Source organism: Rhinatrema bivittatum, chromosome 5 (assembly GCF_901001135.1).
Source record: "Rhinatrema bivittatum chromosome 5, aRhiBiv1.1, whole genome shotgun sequence".
NCBI lineage: Eukaryota > Metazoa > Chordata > Amphibia > Gymnophiona > Rhinatrematidae > Rhinatrema > Rhinatrema bivittatum.
In genome coordinates, this window is record NC_042619.1 from 356997475 (window position 1) to 357012513 (window position 15039).

Genomic DNA, 15039 nt, shown 5'->3' on the forward strand with positions numbered 1-15039 from the left:
ATGGCTAATTCATGCCTGCTTGTTGACGGAAAAAACAAGTTTTCTTACCTGTAAACCGGGTTCTTGGTAGACAGCAGGACGAATTAGCTATTCTTAATACTTCCCCACCTCCCTAGAGAGTGGATTATTTAACTAAAACTTAATATTTAGAAGAGACTGAGGGGCTCACGAGGAAGTGTTCACACATGGGAATTCCTGCATATGCTCAGCAGGATTTTACTCAGTTCTGAGAGCTGGGTTGTTGGCACCTTCATGTTGGCACCTTCATCCTTCTGTCTATAGAGAACCCTATTTACAGGTAAACAAGCCTACTTTTGTCTCCCTAGAATTTTAGATTTGCATTAACTAGAAAAGGAATAAATACTATATTAGCCCACCAAAATAAAATTAGTTAAAAGAAATAAACATCCAAAGTAGTGCAGTAGTGGAGATACCTCGCTTAATGCTAACAAATATTTAAAGGTACCAAGTTTCAAATTTCCTTCATATTTTGTACATTTTCTGAGGAAGGCACCTTCATAGTCGTAAATGCTTGCATCTTTAAACATGCCCTAGTCTTATCAATATTTTTTTCTGCTTAGCTACTTTTCTGGGGTTTAATTTTAGGAAATTTTAGGTTGACATTAAAATGTTGGGTTTGGAAACCAGTGCCATCTGGAGGGCAGAACATCTCTGTCAAAGGACCAGTGCCATATGAGTTAGTTCTGGTTATTTCAGAAAACTATGCATTAGTAATGCCAGTAATGTCTTTCACATTGTGTATGGGGTGTTGGAGATGGTTGCTGCTGCAAGGCATGTTTGGAGTAGTACAGATCTACATATATAGGTGCTGGAAGAGACTACATATGTGATAAAAATATGTACAAATTCTGAATCAGTCTAATTTTTTTTTCTTTTTCCAGTTCTTATGTTAGGTTTGATATAATACGAAGAATTCTAACCAAGGTTTTTGGGAACGATGTGATCATGGTGATGGTAATCACAGACATAGATGACAAAATAATCAAAAGAGCGAATGAGGTAAATATAATAATCACTTTAAAATAAAAATATAGTATATCAATAAAATACTGGGCAGTATCAAGACGTTACCTTTATATACTTTCTTTTTCAAAAATCTAATCTTGAGAGATGGGATGTGATAGATTATCCAAGTAGTTGCTCTATTTCTTTTCTTATTCTCACACACCCCTAATTCAGTAATGAATATGCATTCACCCTAGACTCTTTGCTGCTTGTTTTCACTGTGGAAAGAGACCAAAGAGTACAATTCCATATTCTCAGTTGAAAAGCAAGCTAAAATCAGTCACACCGGTGGGGTGATGTCATCCGACGGTACTTCATCTCAGAGTTTAGGAAAACCCAGAAGGTTTTCCAAGCATGAGTAGGAATTCCCATATAGCTGCTGCCTCACCAGCCCGCTCAGTCTTTTTTTTATCTGAGCAGCTTCACGGATGCGGACTGTAGCTCTCATCAGGTTTTAGCTGTGTGCTGATTTTAGCTTTCTTACTAGTGAGGTTCTTTTCTTTTTTTCTCCACTTGCTGCCTCTGTATCTTCCTCTAGTGCAAAAACAATTGAGTATGATTTGGACAATGCCGTTTTCAGTTTCCAGAATCCATTAGCAGATTTTTGGCCTGTGGATGGAAAATGTCAGTCACCAACTCTCAATTCATCTGCAAAGAACATAAGAAATGACAAGCTGGGTCAAATTAAAGATCCATCAAGCTAAGTGGCCAATCCCAAAAAGTAGATCCAATTTGTTGTTACTTACTACCTGGGATAAATGATAGATTTCACAGAACCCATAATTAATAACTTTTCCTACAGGAAGTTGTCCAAAACTTTTTATAACCAGCTATGCTAGATGCTTTGACTATATTCTCCATCAACAAATTCAACAGTTTGATTGTATGTTGATAGAAAAATACTTTTCCTAGCGTGTAGCAGATGGACTCGGGATCACTGGGTATAGTGTACTCCTGATAGCAGTTGGAGATGGATCAAATTTCAATCTGACGTCAGCCCTAGTACATATACCCCTGCAGGAAGTGCAGCTCTTCAGTATTTTCCGTCTCCATAGCAGTTAGGGACTCTATACACGCTCGCACAGTGTTAGAGTAATTTTACCAAAGAAACCCAAAACAAGAAGAAATCTTACCTCTACAGATGAGCCCTGCTCTCGTGCGGTGACACCTCTTGGGTCCCTCCCCCAGTTCCCGAGGTGATTTCCGCGATCCCTCAGAGGTCGGCCTCGGTCCGACAGCCGACTCTCGGCATGGACTTAGCCCCTGGCAACGGGTGAGGCTGAGAGGCAGCGGGTGCAACTTCGAGCGCAACAGTGAAGGTATTTTCCCTCTCCCCCCGCAGCCGGAGACCGCCCGGAACGAGACCGTGAAACGCCGAGACAAGGTAAGGTAGAAAACTTATTTAAAGTCTCCGAAGTTCGAAGAGTCACACAGGTCGCCAGCCAGCGCCAGTGCCACCGGGGTGATCAGCCCTAGCAGGACTAGGCCCTGGTCAGATTTGGGGACCCTCCGAGGTGGTCGCCAAACTGGCCGCGTGGTCGCCGTCGCCATCTTGACCTGTTCGCTGCCCTGTCCGCCGTCCCGAGGCGAGACATTGGCACGCGCATAATTGCCGTGCGCATAGTGATGCGCTGAACCACATGCCTACTGCGTATAAGTTTGGCCCATGCGCACAGCGGCGCACAAATCTTATTGAGTACGCACCCGATTTACGCGCACAACCTCGACTCACCAGAGCGCATAACCAGGCCGCCCGATCCCCGTATTTTTTACGCGCACAAGCCATGGCACCACCGGAGAATAAGCTCAAGGCTCAGGGCCTTTGCCCAGCATGCCACATCAGAGCTGCGCAGCATGAGGAGGCTACGGCCCTGTGTATACAGTGCAAGGAGGCCCTGGGGGATTCAGCCCATGGCCCTCCCCAGCCGGTGCCGGGATCCAGCTTCTCGAACAGTATGCCGGACCTTGCGTCCCCCAGCGGGAGTCTCCCTCAAACGGGACTCCCCAGGGACACAGCGCCTCTTAATTTAGACCCAGCATCTATCTCCTGGGTGGAACTTTTCAAAGATCTGCATACCTTCGTCACCGATAACACGGCTACAGCCTCAGCCAGAGGACCTCAACATACCGGGACACTCTATGCCCAGAGAAGTGCCTCCACCGCCCAGAAGCCCCACCTTCGGGGACACGGACAACTCAGACAATGATTCAGAACCCCTGGAGGAAGGGGAACTCCCCCCAGGGACCGAACCCCACCGAACCATGAGGCGTTTCTTCACCAAGGACGAGCTTCCAGACCTAGTCACACACAGCTTGAAAGAGCTCGTTATCCCGGGCACAAGTGCCTTGGGGGAACCTAAGACTAATCCCCTCCTAGAGGGACTCCATCAGACCTCCCGTCATTTCCTACTGTTACAAGCCGTCCAGCAGCTAATTGACCTGGAGTGGGATGCCTCGGAGACCACGTTCAAAAGGGGACATGCCCTGGCAGCCATGTACCCTCTGGACCCCGCTGCCAAAGATCTCCTAGCATGTCCGAAAGTGGATGCCATGGTCTGCGTGGTCTTGAAGTGCACCACTATCCCAGTCGAGGGAGGAACAGCGCTCAAGGATGCCAAAGACAGACGTCTGGAATCCATCCTCAAACAGTCTTTTGACGTCTCCGCTATGTCTCTACAGATCGCGGCCTGCTGTGCCGTGGTGACATGCGCCTGCTTATCACAGACTAGGAACAACACTCCCGGGGAAGCCCTGGAACCAGCAGTATCTTTCCTCATGGATGCTGCTTCTGATCTGGTGTGCAACACGGCTAGAGGCGTGTCATCTGCCGTGGCAGCTAGAAGATAACTCTGGCTCCAAAGCTGGTCGGCCGAAGCATCGTCCAAAATGACACTCACAAGGATGCCCTTCAAGGGAACCCTCCTGTTTGTAAGCGAGCTAGAGAAGCTAGCCAACAAATGGGGTGAATCCCCACTGCCGTGGATACCGGAGGACAGGAATAAGAGAAACAGCGACCCTTCCCCAGAACTTCTAGGGGCAGAGGATCACAGCGCTTCAACCCATACAGAAACACATACCAAGCGGCTCGCCCCACAGGCAGGAGCCAGGCCTTTCGGAACAAGCACAACAAAAGGGGAGCCGGCTCGGGGCCAGGTCCCAACCGCACCCCACAATGAAAATCAGCAGACCCGTCCAAGAGAAGAAGCCATAGGGGGCAGACTTGCCCTATTCTACCAAAGATGGGTTGAGATAACTTTGGATAAGTGGGTCCTAGCCATCATTCGAGAGGGATATTATCTGGATTTTCACCACATCCCTCCGGACAAGTTTGTGAAATTCCCCTGCTACGACCCCTCCAAGAGGACGGCAGTGGAAGCTACACTGACCAGATTACTCGCCTTTAGAGGCTATAACATCAGTGCCCTCACAACAAATAAATACTGGAGATTATTCCATCTATTTTATCATTCCCAAGAAAGAAAGGACGTTCCGCCCCATCCTGGACCTCAAGTCGGTCAACCGCCACCTGAAGATTCCTCGCTTCCGCTTGGAAACCCTACGCTCGGTCATAAGGGCGATACAACCGGGAGAATTCCTTACATCCCTTGATCTGTCTGAAGCGTACCTGCACATTCCGGTACATCAAGAGCATCAGCGTTTTCTACGCTTCACAATCCTGGACCATCACTACCAGTTCCGGGCACTACCATTCGGGTTTGCCACAGCTCCCCGGACGTTCACCAAAATCATGGTGGTAGTGGCAGCAACACTTAGGAAGGAAGGAATCCTCGTAAACCCTTATCTGGACGATTGGCTGATCAGGGCGAAATCCCCAGAGGAAAGTCACCAGGCGGCCAACAGAGTCGGCCATTGAGAGGACTCGCCTGAGGAAGAACGGATACTCGGGGGCAGTAATTGGCACCCTGCTCCGAGCACGCAAGTTCTCCACATCCCTAACATACATAAGGATTTGGAGAGTATTCGAAGCCTGTTGTGAGGACCGCGACATCATCCCACGCTTAGTCAAAATTCCCGCAATTTTGGAATTCCTACAGAACAGCCTACAGAAGGGATTGTCCCTCAACTTCATCAAGCTGCAGGTGGCTGCATTGTCATGCTATGGAACCAAGAGTGAGGACAGTAGCCTAGCCTCTCACCGGGATGTCTCCCGCTTCCTGAAGGGAGTCAAGCAAATCCAACCACCCCTAAAGTGGCCGGTGCCTCTATGGAACCTCAACCTGGTCCTAGACTTCTTAGCAGGAGCCTCCTTCAGACCTCTCCGCGGTCTTCCAACTATTATTGAAAACAGCCTTCCTGGTGGCAGTCTGTTCGGCCCGTCATATCTCCGAGCTACAAGCACTGTCCTGCCAGGAGCCGTTCCTCAGACTCACTCCGGGAACCATCCAGTTACGCATGGTCCCGTCCTTCCTACCGAAAGTGGTTTCTCACTTCCATCTCAACCAAACCATCTTGCTACCATCGCCAGATTGAGCATAAGGATTCGGAAGAATCTCACCGTCTGCGCCACCTCAACGTCGGCAGACTCCTAGTCCGATACCTGGAAAGATCGGAATCCGTATGAAAGATGGACCATCTATTCGTCCTTCACAGCGGGAAGAAGCAAGGGGAAGCGGCAAGTCAAGGCCCATTCCTCTAGAACCCAGGCAGTGTCCTGGACGGAAACCAAGATGCTGTCACCCGCCGAGATATGTCGGGTGGCGACATGGTCCTCCATCCACACCTTCTCCTGGATGTTCAGGCTCGAAAGGACACAGCATTTGCAAGGGCAGTACTAAGTGGGCCTTGGGCAGCCTCCCACCCGGTTCGGGAGTAGCTTTTATACATCCCATTGATCCTGAGTCCATCTGCTACATGCTAGGAAATGGAGAAATTACTTACCTGATAATTTCGTTTTCCTTAGTGTAGACAGATGGACTCAGCGTCCCACCCACAGCTGCCATCATTCATGGAATTCTCAGGCGACATCCCCAAGAGCGAGTTATTCACGGGTAAGCCAAGCTTTTCCTCCTTGGCTTACCCGTGAATAACTCGCTCTTGGGGATGTCGCCTGAGAATTCCATGAATTCTCAGGCGACATCCATCTTACCGGGTGTCGAAGTTTCTTGGTTGAGGGCACTGGTGGTCTCCAGCTATAACCAATTCAACCAGTTCAAGTTAATCAAGTTATCCTGGTTATACCAGTTATTCAGCCACACATATATCCACAATTGCTTTTCACGGACCCCCACATGCTTCCCTTTCATTCTTACCTGCAGTTCTGTGCCATATATAGAAAAGTGATTAACAACAAATATATAATTATATATTAGAAATTATTCAGGAAAAGACAGAAAGGCACCGACCCAGGGTACTTAGAACTTTACAGTAGATTAGTCTATGAACTCTACACCACAATAAGCTTAACTATAAAACTATGTGTGATAAAACTACCCATGTAAGTACCTTGGTACAATTGGTCATGCACTACTTCGCTAAATAACTATGTCTAATAATATATTGTAACCGAGCCTTTGACGGCACCTGTTAGAATGTACTATAGTACACTTACCTACATTAAATATGTGCCTACATGTAAACCGTTGCGATGGTATTTAAACTTAGCAACGGTATAGAAAAGTTTTTAAATAAATAAAATAAAATAAAATTATATGCACACCAGGCACATTCATAATATATAAAACTTATTAAATAATGTTTACTGGTATAACGGAAATACATATTGCAAAGCACAGCAGTAAATGTGCAAGAACATACTTATATTCAGTAACTTATGTTACTACAGGCAGCCACACAGCTGGATCTGGACTGGGGGAGAGAGAGAGCAAGAGAGAGAGAGACTGAGGCCATCTCCTCAGGGTACAGTGAATCTCTTCCTGTCTGCCTATTGATGGCTACCATTTCTATTACGCTCCAGACAGGATTCCTACACTGGGAGAGTATCTCCTTTTATGTCTTCTCTAAGGCAGTCAACCCCATCATCTTGGACTTGCCCTGGCTCATGCTTCACAGCCCCTCTGTGGATTGGGAAGCCCTATAGATCACCTGTTGGTGAATTTCCTGCCAACAACATTGTCTCTCCTATTGTACCTCTAGTAATCCTAGCCCAGTTCCAGATTTTGGACCTTCCGGGCCTTCTTGCATCGTCCGCAGAGTTTGCTGATGTCTTCAGTAAACAGCAAGCCAAGACCCTGAAGCCAAGACCCTGCAGCCTCACAGGTCTTACAACTGTCCTATTGACCTGCTCCGGATAACATGCCCCCCAGGGGCCGGGTCTATTCACTCTCAGTCTCTGAAACTGCAGCCAAGATTGCCTATATTCAGGAAAACCTGTAGCGGGACTTTTTTATATCTCCATCATCTCCTGCAGGGGCTGGATTCTTCTTTTTTGGCAAGAAAGATAGCTCTCTTTGCAGTGCATAGATTGTAGAGGACTCAACACCATAACCCAGAAGAACTGGTACCCACTAATTCTCATCATGAAATTATTCCACCGTCTACACGGAGCGCAGATTTTCCCAAAACTGGACCTCAAGAGGAGCCTATACTCTTGTCCGAATATGGGAGGGAGACGAATGTAAGACAGCATTTAACACCTGTGCAGCCATTATGAATATCTGGTCATGCCATATGGCCTGTGCAACACCCCTGCTGCGTTCCAAAATATGGTCAACGAGATCTTCAGGGACTTTCTGTATTCCCACATCATAGTCTGTTTGGATGACATTCTCATCTTCTCTCACACCCTGGCACAGCACTGCGAGCATGTGAAACAAGTACTGCAGAGGCTCCAGGAGAACTGCTTATATGCCAGATTTGAAAAGTGCACTTTGGAGTAGGATGAACTGCTCTTCCTGCGTTATATTGTTTTTCATCATGGTCTGCGGATGGATGTGGAGAAAGTGAAGGCTATTCAAAACTGGTTTCAATCTGTCGGGCTCAAAGCTCTGCAGAAATTTCAGTGGTTCCCAACCTGTGGTCCACAGGCCCTTAGGGGTCCGCCAAACCATAACAGGGGGTCTGCAAGAAGTGAGCACAGAGAGAAAAAAAGATTGAAAGAGGCCCAACAGGCTGCTGGTGCACCCATCCCATTGGCAGCTGAAGATTGAAAAAAATGTGGGGCCACACACCCCAGTCTTTTGGCAGCAATGAGAGAGGATGCGGCCATGGGAATCCCTCCCACCCCACAGACTCAGGAAATAAAGAGGAAGAGGCTCTGGTGAGAGTGAGGGTGTGAGCCTGTGTGAATGAGAGAGAGCACGTGTGCGTCCGTGAGTGTATGCATGTGTGTATGGGAGAGTGTGTGTGTGTAAGAGAATGTGTATCTGTGAGCATATGTGCATGAGAGAGATCATGTGTGTCTGTGCAAGCATATGTCTCTGTGAGAGAATGTGTGTAGGAGAGTGTGTGTGTGAGAGAGAGAGAGAGAGAGAGGGGGTCCATGTGAATGAAGAGAGAGGGACCATTTGTGTGTGAGTGAGAATGAACATGAGCCTGTGTGTGTGTGTGTGTGTGTGAGAGTGAACATGTGTATGTGTGTGTATGAGAGAGAGGAGAAACATTGTGTGACCCCCTCCTAATCCACAGCAATCTCAGTGTGACTGGAAATCAAAAGTTCCCAGGTATGGAGGGTGGGGAATTTTTAATCCTTGTTAGTTTTAATTGTTGGCTATTATTTGATGTCTGATGTTTTGAAATATTTTATTAGTGTTTGGGAAATTTAAAAATAATTTGAAATTTTAATTATTGGATGTTCTGTATATCAGTTTTGAAATATTATTTTTATTAGTATGGTTTTACTATTATTGATATTTTATGCTTCTTGATGTTTTATGAGGCATGCAATGTTTTTATTTTTCCATTGTTGCATTACGGTTTCCATTTCAGTTTTTATTTCAGTTTTTTTCTGCGCATTTGTATTTGTAGACTTTATGGTCTATTCATTTTGTATTTGGCAAGGGTCTGTCTGTGTTTTGATGGGTGTGACTTAGGTGAGGTATTCTGCTAGCATGTAGTTTCTATATAGGGACCTACAGTAGCTGGATTTGCTCAGTTTTCTTAACAGGAAGTGTATTGGTGTTTTAGGGCTTGTTGTAATATTTGCAATTTTGCCTTTTCATAAATAGGATTGTTACTCTTTGAGCCTGATAGGTAGGGTGTTTTGGTATGTTTGAGTCTGGGCAAGGCACTCTCCACCTCCACCAGCTTTCCAAAGTTGACTCACAGCCCACAGACAACCTCCCCCATTCTCTGGACTGCTTCCCAATAGCTGCTAGTGCTCCAGTAACAGAACCTGCCTGTGCAGCTATGGGATGCAGGCCTGAATCTGGGGAAAGCTGCCTGGTGAACTTCTCGCCTCTCTTGCCAATAATAGCTGGCAGTCTCAGGACCAGTGTCCAAAGGTCCCAGGGCAAAAGAGGAAGGAGAGCCTACCAGGGAGGGGAGAGGATGCAGTATCCGAGCAGGTAGAGATCTGGGGTTGTTTGTTAGGAGGGGGTGTGGTTGCTGTGCCGCTGCTGGTCTCTTGCAGACAGCAGAGCTGCTGCTCCTGCAGGAGGGGGCTGAGTGCTCTTCCTCCTCCTCTTCCTCCTCAGAGCTGGGGATCTCTATGAACTAGAGACAAAACTGTGTGTAAAGCCATCTGTTGGTGTGCTCAGGGATATGAGGTGCAGCAGCACAGAAACTGTTAGCGTGTATTCCATTTATGGGAGAGACTATATGAAGTTGCCATACTGGGTCAGTCAGAGGGTCCAACATTGGCCAATCCATGCTACTAATGCTAGCAATAGCAATGGCTATTCCCTAAGTCAACTTGATTAATAGCAGTTAATGGACTTCTCCTCCAGGAACTTATCCAAACCTTTTTTAAACCCAGCTACACTAACTGCCTTAACCACATCCTCTGGCAACAAATTCCAGAGCTTAATTGTGCATTGAGTGAAAAAAATATTTTTCTCTGATTTGTTTTAATTGTGCTACTTGCTAACTTCATGGAGTGACCCCACCCCCTAGTCCTTCTATTATCCGAAAGAGTGAATAACCAATTCACATTTACCCATTCTAGACCTCTCATGATTTTATAGACCTCTATCATATTCCCCCTCAGCTGTTTCTTCTCTAATCATAGAAGAGCTGTTCCATCCCCTTTATCATTTTGGTCGCTCTTCTCTGTACATTCTCTAGTCAACTATATATTTTTTTGAGATGCGGCGAGCAGAATTCTACACAGTACTCAAAAGTGCAGTCTCACCATGGAGCGATACAGAAGCATTATGACATTTTCTGTTTTATTCACCATTCCCTTTCTAATAATTCCCAACATTCTGTTTGCTTTTTTGACTGCTGCAGCACACTGAGCTGACGAATTCAATGTGTTATCCACTATGATGCCTAGATCTCTTTCCTGGGTAGTAGTTCCTAATATGGAACCTAACATCGTGTAACTACATACAGCATGGATTATTTTTCCCTATATGCATCACCTTGCACTTGTCCACATTAAATTTCATCTGCCATTTGGATGTCCAATCTTCCTGTCTTGCAAGGTCCTCTTGCAATTTATCACAATCTGCATGCGATTTAACTACTCTTAATAGTTTTGTATCATCTGCAAATTTGATCACCTCACTCGTCGTATTCCTTTCCAGATCATTTATATATATATTGAAAAAGCACCGGTCCAAATACAGATTCCTGAGTTACTCCACTGTTCACCCTTTCCCACTGAGAAAATTGACCATTAATCCTACTCTCTGTTTCCTGTCTTTTAACCAGTTTGTAATCTACGAAAGGACATCGCCACCTATCCCATGACTTTTTAGTTTTCGTAGAAGCCTCTCATGAGGGACGTTGTCAAACACCTTCTGAAAATCCAAATACACTATATCTACTGATTCACCTTTATCCTCATGTTTATTAACCCCTTCAAAAAAATGAAGCAGCTTTGTGAGGCAAGACTTCCCTTGGGTAAATCCATGCTGGCTGTGTCCCATTAAACCATGGAGGCAATGGGAAGTGATCCTATCTGTGGGACACCCATCTAATATAGGGGCTTGCAAGGCAGTATATAGGTTTCCTGTGATACTTTTGGCTTCTGTACATCAGACCTAGCTAGTGATAAGGGTTTGGAGGTAGCCCCAGTGTCTGGATGGTATGTGCTGTGGTCTGCCGTAGATTTCAAGCTGTCAGTGGGGCCCTGATGCAGCCACAAGTTAATGGATCCTTATGGGATGGGACATCTTGAATTTACTAAGTTCTAATGCCCTACTTGCTTCTATAGTTGGCCTGTGAGTGCATTAGAAGTAGTGCTTCATTACAAGGCAGGCCATGAGGCTGGAGTTTTAGAAGGAAGACATTAATTTTGCAGATATTGGATATAGCTGGCTGGCAGGGCAATAGTGGGGGCTGTGATGGAAGCAGGAAATAGAAAGAGCATGCTCATATCTCTCTGATCGGGCATTTAGGGAGCTTTACTTCTGGCCTCCTCCTGCCTGGCATGCAGCTGGTCTACCCACTCTTCCTCCTTCTGAGACAACTCTTGAGGTCTTTAGTCTATACAGAGAATTTGGAATAAAATATGCTTTGTTCAATATTGTTGGTTCTGTGATCTCCTCATTGCTATGTTATTTTCTTTTTTTTCCCCTGTGAACCCTGTGCCTTTATGCATCAATATATGCTGTTCGGGGTTTGTTCTATCTCCCTTCCCACTACCTCTACCCTCTACCCCCTACCCCCTACCCCACACCCCACCTACCCACCTACCTTCCTAATTCCCACTAGGTACTTATCCCAGAGGGGTAGGAAAATCTGCGGTTAAATGCTGCTTGCAGGCTCTGCCACACCTGCTGCAGGACCCGTTTGTTCCTGCAAAACTTCTGGATGGGGCAGGTCAGGTGCTCTATCTTCCCTAGCAGGGATGCCAGCCTAACCATGTCCTTTAGTGCTAAAATTAGGATGTTTTGCCGGGTGGGGGCATCTTGGAATGAGCCCATCCTAGCAAAACCGGATGCTCGCGCACATGCGCTATTAAAACCCAGCTTGCGTGCGATACTTCCTGTGCGGGTGGACACTTGTGCACACTAGAGCTTATGTGCGGATGTTGGAGGGCAGGGATACATGTATTTTAGAATCTGCTTATATGGAGCCATGCAAAGTTGTTTGAAAATTATCCTCCTTGTGTCTATGGGGAAATGTTTAGTACATTCTGGCCCTAAATGTGAATGTTTCTACTGTATCAGTACATTTTGATGTATAATTTACTAATTTGTCTCTTTTTACAGTTGAACATATCACCAGTGTCACTTGCTCGTGTTTACGAACAGGACTTTAAACAAGACATGGCAGCACTGAAGGTAAAATTAATATTTTCCTGCTTTCACTTTTAGTTATTCCAGAACCAAGGGGTCAGGGTATGCAGCTGAAAGGGGACAACACTCAGGAGTAACATAAGTAAATATTTATTCACAGCAAAGCTATGGAGACACGGAGTTAGCCTCTCAGTGGAGGTAATGGAGGCAGGATCAGGAATAGAATTCAGGAAAGCCTGGGAGAGGCACAGAGGATCCTTAGAAATGAGGATGTTAAGATTAAGTCTCAGACTGGCTAGGCTCTGTGGTATTGTATCAAGAATAGAGCAGTTAGATGGGCCTTATGATGCTTATCTGCTCTGCATTCCTATATTTCTGTAACTTTCTGTGATATTAATTATGAAACCTGCATGCTGCTTTTAGTACTATACATACCTAATTTCATATTTATGCTATTTATGGTCTTTTTTTTTGATACATTTTTGCTGGTAGACTAACAGAATCTCAGATTGAAAACTTAACAATCAAACAACTGCAGGTACAGCAGACCATATAAAAGATAAATTATTGAAAGTGAATTTCAGTTCTGGCAGAATTCTAATAATCTGTTCATTATATTCAATTTATTTTGCACTTTGCTCCAAAGCCTTGCGTTAGCAGCAGTGCATAATGCAGATACATCAATTCATAAGGGAGGTTGGAGAGACAGACAAAGGCAAAGAAAGGAATTTACCCAGGAAGTACTACTTAAAAGCTAGAGATCTTCAGTAGAGATTGGGCAGTTTTTCATTCGGGTCAGTTTGATGACACAATAAAATAGTCTACTTGTTATCAACGAATTGCTCTTTTCTTACCAGCAGATGTTTTTCCATGATAGAATAATTGTTTTCCTGCAGCTTGCCTCCTATCTAGAAGTTTGTTATAGCCTAGGGGATAAATTCAAAGCTTTTACACAGCCAGGGATTGGAACTTTATTGCCAGAAAAGACAAGCTGACTAGTTTGATTGGTCGCTCTTCACTTTTCCAGCAAGTAAAGATTGGTTGGGTAACAACATAAAAATTTGAATCAAGCCATGTCTATTTAGCAGTTGACGTAAGTTACAGCTGTAGTATCTGATAGATCCAGTAGACATTAAGAGAGTTGATCATGTGTCTAACTGAGCATATGCATAGATACATTAGGAGTATAAATATGGTAGCCTGGCTTTTTACCAATCGAAGCAATAAGCCTTGCTCTTAGTTTTATAAGATCTAATTTGACATATGGTGCTAGAAGTCTGGAGATTAGCTTGGTAGCACATTATTTCAAGCAAAAGGTGCATGAGATTAGATTAGATTAAATGAGATGATGGAAGATGGAAGAACTTTACAGAATATTTGATTAAAAGGAAAATGAGATGTGTTGGTCGTGTAATTGGAGGTTCTGGTGGCAAATTAGCCAATTTAGTACTGACAAGAGGGCAGAAGAGAAAGGAGAACAAAGCAGTCTGGGATGAGGACATGAAAAAATGGTCACGATCTGGAACCATGAGTGAAGTTAAAGAAGAAAGTTGAGTGCCCTAGTTGCCACCTTCAGTTTGAAGAGGGCACTTGGTGATGATGAAATTCTAATGTATCGTCCTTACAGATGAAATAAAAAAATTATCAGTGCCTAGTTAATGGTATATGCTGTCTGGACTGTGACATCTGATCAATTTTTCTTTTCCTAAAGGTTCTTCCTCCAACGATATATTTGAGAGTGACTGAAAATATTCCCAGGATAATTTCCTTTATAGAACAAATAATAGCTAATGGACATGCATATGCAACACCAAAAGGTAAACCATACTAGAACAACATCATAATGTTGGCAGACATTGCACACTGTCAATATAACTGTTCTGAAAATGTTTATCCCAGAGTGTCAAAATGGATTGTCAGTGTCGAAAGTGGAAAATCTCATTTGGTATATAATCTCCCTTCTCCTCATTTGATTCTTCATCTGTGGGTATTCCTGATCTGTTTATTTATTAGTTTGCATTTGTTTGATGCCTACTAACAAACTGCTGTCTAGAGCAACTTACATATCAGAAACATAAACAAATATAAAAATGACTTTAAAAACAATGTAAACTCATTATTCTCAAACAAAAACATCCAATGCAACATTTAGCATACAATGTTTCTCCTAGGACAAGCAGGATGGTAGCCCTCACATGTGGGTGACATCATCTGATGGAGCCCAGCCGGAAACTTTGACTGGCAGACTCAGCATGCCAAGCCTGCTGCTATCTGCGCGTCCACACGAGGTCCCCCTTCAGTCTCTTCTTTCCTGTGGTGCACTAGCCTCGTGGTAGTGGAGTTCAAAATCCTCTAAATCGCTTCAATTTTTTTCGGGGTTTTTTCTACGTTGGGTTCCCCTTCGCGTTCATTCCTCCGTTCGGTAGGTACCCTTGGCTTTTGCCTTTGTTCTTCTCGGTCGATTCCCGACTTCTGCACTGTGGTGCCCGTTAGTCATCGACCGCACGCTGGCCTCTCTTTTCGATGGCGTCATCAGGTTTTCGACGGTGCCCCCATTGCCCATGGACCATGTCCATCATGGATCCGCATGAGGTGTGTATCCTCTGCCTGGGGACCTTGCACGACATCCGGGGGTGTCGTTTGTGCGACCAAATGACCCCTAAAGGGCGTCGAGTGTGCCTAGCAAAAT

At 45.0% G+C, this 15039-nt stretch overlaps 1 protein-coding gene across 4 annotated transcripts in view; it reads left to right on the forward strand.

The window, feature by feature from the left end:
- CARS2 (cysteinyl-tRNA synthetase 2, mitochondrial) overlaps window positions 1-15039 on the forward strand; it is a 217729-nt gene that overhangs the window by 62644 nt on the left and 140046 nt on the right. For all 4 annotated transcript variants that reach the window (XM_029604706.1, XM_029604707.1, XM_029604705.1 and 1 more), the window contains exons 3-5: window positions 903-1020; window positions 12324-12395; window positions 14062-14167. In XM_029604706.1, the coding sequence (XP_029460566.1) occupies window positions 903-1020; window positions 12324-12395; window positions 14062-14167 (296 nt within the window). The remainder of the gene's footprint in view (window positions 1-902; window positions 1021-12323; window positions 12396-14061; window positions 14168-15039) is intronic.